Raw genomic sequence first — 6,138 nt, forward strand, 5'->3', positions numbered from 1 at the left:
CATTACTCATGTTCTGACTTTGTTTCTACTCTATTCTTTTGCAACATACTGCCACTCCATATCTAGGTAAGCGTACACCTTTTTGGGTTTGTATTTTGGACAACTGTATGTGACTCTCAATACATATGCAGAAGTCAAAGATCATATTGACATGCCACGTACGCCTTTAGGTGGATTTCTTAAATCTGTTTTATACTAGACGGAGTAACCATTTGGTTTTCTGAAGATTTTGTACACATGAAGTTTGAAGTCTCTATTTCTGTCTTTGCATGATATATGACTGTAATTTTTGGTAACGCAGTCGAAGTGCTTGCTTTTCAATCAAATATGAGGTCTTACCTTCTCCAATATTAATATAGTATGCTGACCAAATTGAGAGTAGGGACTGCCATCCAAGGATGACGTTCTGGCTCCAGGATGCATTTGCCTCTCCGATGATAAAACACTCAAGATGTTGGAAACAGTTCAATAACGAATATGAAGTTTTATAAGATAAATGTTTTTATTTTGCATGCATGTAAAGTTTCATGAAAAAAAACATGGCGTGCTCTAGGCAAAATAAGCAAACCCAAAATCATCTAAAAAAAACAAATCCCAACTTGAGGAAAATTTAGACGAGCAGATGGAACATAACATGAACCTGTGTATTTTTTTTCCAGATGTTTCGACAATAATAACGCCATATTTCGAACACATGCTTGATTGTTACTTTGAATTACTGTTGTTACCCTAGATTGTTAAGGATCGTGCTAATATGTATGTTTCTTAATCCTTAATCAGTTGTTTCAACCGTTATAATTTACTCGCCTTAATATGGACGGGCGCGGCAACGCGCGCTTTTATGGTCTAGTATGACATATAATGTGTATAAAACATGTAGATATCATCAATAATGTGGCATGGAACATAAGAAATTATCGATACGTCGGAGACGTATCAGCAACCAAACAACTGATTCCTGTTTTCCTCTGTGCAAGATGGACTGAAAACGGACAACCAAACGATGCGGGCTGGGTTCCTTCTTCGGCTTGCAAAAAGCCGCGCTGGCTACCAAACGACCCGCCGAAAGTGACCAATGGCCCGTTCTCAACGCGCAATGCTTCTCATCTCGCTACACCAGACATGCACGAATCCGGCCGAGACAACCAAACACGCCCTAGGCGTACGCCGTGCAAAAAAATAATGCAAAGACTGGAGCGACACCGTGCGGTGCCGCACGAACAGCCCGTGACATGGCCATAATGAAGTTGAGGCCAATCCTTCGAGAAGCCTAGAGTCCCTTCCCGCACCGTCCCAATCCTTCGAGAAGCCTTCGACTCCGTCTGCCTACCCACCGTGAAAAACACCAACTTGTCTCTCCGGCCGAAAAGATCTCGCCACGCTAGACAAATCGCACCATCGCCGTCAGCCGGTGTCGAATCCATCTCCGTCGGCGCGACCGCACCGGCGAGTCAAGGGACGGGGACCGTCGCGCACCCACCCGTCCGGCACCATCACGCCGGCCGGTTCCTGCCTTCCTGCTCTCCCGTGCTCCCGATCCGCCGAACCGACACCCACCCGCGGGCGGCAGACACGAGTCCAACAAGGGCAGACCCACGCCACCGTCCTCCCTCTCCCCACCTCATCTGATCTCCTCCACCTCCAGCCCCTCCCCATCCCCCATCCCGCCACCAACCTCCCCGATCCCCAACCCCCATGACCCGCAAGAGGCGCCGGCACGCCGCCCCCGCCGCCGCCGCCTAAATTCCCACTCGCCCCCCACCCACCCCGATGGACTCCCTCCCGCGGAAGCGCAAGGGCGCGCGCTCCCTCGCCGGCTCCCTCCACGACGCCTCCGCCGACCGCAAGCGCACCTGCCGGCACCGCAACCCGCGCCCCAACAAGAAGAAGAATAAAAAACCCCCCTCCGGCGACGGCGCCTCCTCCTCCGCCGCCTCCCCCGCCGCCTCCGCCCGCCGCGGCGTCGTCATGACGGCGCCGCCGGCCAGCGGCCGGGCGGCGCCGGACAGCCCAGGCCGAGGCCTCAAGCGCAAAGTCGGCTGCATCGACTCCGCGACCCGCATCGGGCGCAAGAAGCGCCTCGAGGACTCGTACGATCTCGGCCCGCAGATCGGGCGCGGCAAGTTCGGGTCGGTGCGGATCTGCCGCGCGCGGGCGGGCGGCGAGGCCTTCGCGTGCAAGTCCCTCCCAAAGAGCGGCGGCGAGACGGGGGCGCACCGCGAGGTCGAGATCATGCAGCACCTCTCCGGCCACCCGGGCGTCGTCACGCTGCGGGCCGTCTTCGAGGACGCCGACGCGTTCTACCTCGTCATGGAGCTCTGCGGCGGCGGGCCGCTGCTCGACGAGATCGCCAGGGACGGCGCCGTCTCCGAGCGCCGCGCCGCCGTGCTCATCAGGGATCTCATGTCCGTGCTCAAGTACTGCCACGAGATGGGGGTCGTGCACAGGGACATTAAGCCTGAGAACATCTTGCTCACCAAGAATGGCAGGATGAAACTCGCGGATTTTGGACTCGCAGCAAGAGTTACCAATGGTAAACCTCATATCTGCAACTGTTTTTTTTTTTTTTTTTTACTTTTATATATAACATCTAGATGATAAACCATCAGTTTATATATTAGGGATACTCTTTGTTGTTTTCCCTGTTTCAGAGCAATGGCCGTCCATCAGCTCAACTTACAATCATCTAAGAGTCGCTTTATTGCAAAACTAAATCATCAATTACAAATAGTAGAAGAACGACTGGAAATCCCCACATTGGACCATAAAAAGGTTTCATAACCTTTAACAATTGGCATGGTGTTGCAGCAATTAGAGTAGTTCATATGTATATATTACTAATTGTTCATATCACTTGTATTAAGGTAGGTTTGGAGTAACCAAATCCTTATGCAACTACATATTTTTTTACCATGGTTCCAAGAATTTTTGCAGGTTGCCCATGTTTGTGGCAGTGCTAATTGCATAGCAGCTAATCAGATGTGTTCTATTGAGTCAGCTGGACACTTTCTATATACTCTTGGTTAAGTGACCTTTGCAAGTTCAATTCTGCATGGATTGGTCACTCAATATGTCTCCAAGTTGTTAACTCACTTGTTTTCAGAATCCTTGTTTGTTGGCAATTTATTATAATCTAGATTCGTCCCAGTCCGGTTTAAGTTCGGCTGATCATCGATACTACTTTTTTGTGTGCATTCCATTAGAAGACCAGTCTATAGAAATCCTTATTCAAAGAAACATGTGTAAGGCTGTAAGCTTCTTACATATTTTGAGTCATGAGTTGATAGGAACCTTGTTCATCTGTATCTCTTGTGCTCGATATGATTAGAGAATTAAGTTACTATTTGAATGGAGTTTTGAAGTTGAGAACCCACATCCATGAACAATGCAATTCGAAATATTCCGCAGTTTCTGAAGGCATTTATCTGCAAGTTTTCCTCAGTCTGAGACCCACTATAGCACTGTTGAAGTTTTGAGCATTTCTGACAGTTCATGTTTATATTCCCTCTGTCCCCAAAAAAGCTGCTCAACCTCTTCTAGATACGGATGTATCTATGCACTAAAAACATGCCTAGATACAACCGTATCTAGACAAATTTCAGCAGCTTTTTTTGGGACGGAGGGAGTACTTATGATTGATACTAACTGATGTTCACTGACTTGGCTCACTTGGTTATGATGGTTGTGTTAAGTAGGATGGGCCCAGTTTTGCATCAAGATTTAGGTGCTCTCATTAAGTCCTCTCGCTGAGTCGGCAGTGATGGATCTTTTTGCTCGGAGCCTTTAAATCGGTGCTGCATACTGATTCATACTTTGCACGTTACTGCGGCAAACAAAGAAATCGGTTGTATTGTACATACCCATCAATGACTGTAAATACTTTGTAGAGTCATGAATTAGTGGCAAGTAGCTATCAACTCCATTTCTTCCTGCTAGGTTTATAAGAGAATTGAGGTATCTTGCTGGTTGATATTTGGTTTTGTTGTCCTGTGTGGTATTGCTGATACTAATTTTGTTATTGGCATCAATTTGAAAGTTGAGAATCTATACTGATGGGCAACTTAATCCTTGTGTTAATGTTAAATTTCTCTGGCATTCTCCTGCAAATACCTGTTGCGACGAGTCTGAGGGCCAGCATAGTGTTTCATGAGCATGCCAAACAGGCTGTGTCATGTTTGAATATGGTTGAAGTCATTTTGATGAATTAGGAAGTGGTGTGGTGTCTGTCTGCATGGAGTCGTATAGTCTATGAGTTGGAGTTGTCAGCATGGCTGCAGGGGGCACTGGTTCTTATAAACAGCTGTTTATGTTTTGTAAGGTAACAATTAGATTTTAGCAGTTCTGCTGTATTTCCTTTTGTTTCAAATGTGTCTTTCCTCTGTTCTAACTCTAGTTAACCCACTAATGCATTGTGGTATGTCACTGTTTTCTTTGGGTATTTTGTGTGACACTCACATCAATTCATACAAGAGTTTCTTCTGTCCTGCTGCAGTGATGCATTTGTTGTCTTAAAATGCCACTGCCTTCTAAAGTGGAGCTCAATGTGAGGAACTAGCTACATGAACACTGAGGAGTGGGCAGTATAGCTAGGACCAGAAGGCTTGATACCAAAGCTGAACCTAGCAAATGATTCTAACTGACAATATTTTTGTTATTTATTTGAACTTTATCTCAAATATCGAAGTTTAAAGTATCCAGTACTACCTAATCTAGATGCCAATGGACGGGGATTCTTACAGCTCCGTGCTACTGTACTTTGTTATCTTTATATAATTTTGATTTCCACTTCATCTCCTGAATAGCATAAGACCTTCTGTTAGGGCTTTATTTGAACAGTCATATGTATGCATGCTTGTAACTCGAATTTATTATATTACCTGATGTTTTCGGTCTCCACTGAACAGGTCAGAAATTGTCTGGCGTTGCTGGGAGCCCAGCCTATGTGGCGCCTGAGGTGCTGTCAGGGAGTTACTCTGAGAAAGTAGACATATGGGGTGCTGGGGTGCTACTCCATGTACTACTGCTTGGTTCACTTCCATTTCAAGGGGGCTCTCTCGATGATGTCTTTGAAGCTATAAAGACAGTTGAGCTTGATTTCCACAGCGGTCCATGGGAATCAATGTCAGCTTATGGAAGGGATCTTATTAGTCGAATGTTGGATAGAGATGTATCCTCTAGGATAACCGCTGATCAAGTTCTTAGTAAGTTCAAACAATTCTTCATCTAGTGTAACTTGATGTTGATAGTTTAAGTTTCTAATTTCTTGATGATACTTATTGCAGGTCACCCATGGGTGTTGTTCTACACGGAATGTACCCTGAAGGCAGTAACTCCTAATGCATGTGTCACTAACAAGGTTGTAGCACCCAAACTTCCATGGGACAGAATTAGATCACATTGTGAGTCGTCAGCTTCAGATTCGTCAAGCCAGAGGTCTGAGGACCAGGATGAATCTGGCATAGTTGATGCACTGACAGCAGCAATAACACATGTTAGAATATCAGAGCCAAAAAGGACTCGGCTTTGCAGCCCGGCCATCCCCATACAGCAGGAGTGTTCTTCAAACCTGAAGAGTAACCTCTGTACGGCATTTTGATACGACCGCAATGTATAGCTCCTGATTGGTTGGTCTGATGTCACTGATGGTTCGACCTGTTGAGTGTCCCTGAGCTGTGGAGAATAACTCGGGTTTCCTGTCAGAGCAAACAAGCGTTTGACATGGTATGATATAGATTGCGGTGATGCTGATAAACCCGACATGATAGGTGATGCTGTAAATTTTGTAAATAGAATGATCGCTGTAGCTAATTTATCTTGTAAGAACAACTTCAGTTTATGTTGGCAAACGTATTGTGTGCCCATGTACCATTCGTTGTTCATTCTGATTCAGTCTATTGAGATCTGATATTTTGACATGGACTTGGCGTTTAATTTTTTCTGTGGTTATTGGATGCTATTTCATCCTGTTTGTCTGTTACTCGTGACTACTCTCAACTCACTAAGAGTAGAGAGTATTGTGAAGGGTGAACTGCAGTCTGCAGGTGTATGCAGGATCTGTAAGAATTATCAGTGAGTTTTTTTATGATGGCTGTAGAGCTGTTACCCTGCTTTGCTTCCTTGCAAGCTGTAAAACAAAGT

The 6,138-nt window shown here is 45.9% G+C and overlaps 1 protein-coding gene across 1 annotated transcript; it reads left to right on the forward strand.

The window, feature by feature from the left end:
* The first annotated feature begins 1,755 nt into the window (after window positions 1–1,755).
* Window positions 1,756–5,915, forward strand: LOC124652010 (serine/threonine-protein kinase PEPKR2-like). The gene is made up of 3 exons (XM_047191030.1): window positions 1,756–2,533; window positions 4,905–5,201; window positions 5,283–5,915. Exons 1-3 carry the CDS (start codon window positions 1,771–1,773, stop codon window positions 5,594–5,596), a joined length of 1,374 nt encoding a protein of 457 aa, XP_047046986.1. The 5' UTR covers window positions 1,756–1,770; the 3' UTR covers window positions 5,597–5,915.
* The last annotated feature ends 223 nt before the right edge of the window (window positions 5,916–6,138 follow it).

The sequence above is a fragment of the Lolium rigidum genome, chromosome 5, assembly GCF_022539505.1.
Source record: "Lolium rigidum isolate FL_2022 chromosome 5, APGP_CSIRO_Lrig_0.1, whole genome shotgun sequence".
NCBI lineage: Eukaryota > Viridiplantae > Streptophyta > Magnoliopsida > Poales > Poaceae > Lolium > Lolium rigidum.

Bases quoted from the DNA above. Each gene is read 5' to 3' on its own strand.
- LOC124652010 (XM_047191030.1), top strand. From the start codon at position 1,771: ATGGACTCCCTCCCGCGGAAGCGCAAGGGCGCGCGCTCCCTCGCCGGC. The intron at 2,534-4,904 runs GTAAACCTCATA...TCCACTGAACAG, and splicing joins CGCAGCAAGAGTTACCAATG to GTCAGAAATTGTCTGGCGTT. The intron at 5,202-5,282 runs GTAAGTTCAAAC...TACTTATTGCAG, and splicing joins AACCGCTGATCAAGTTCTTA to GTCACCCATGGGTGTTGTTC.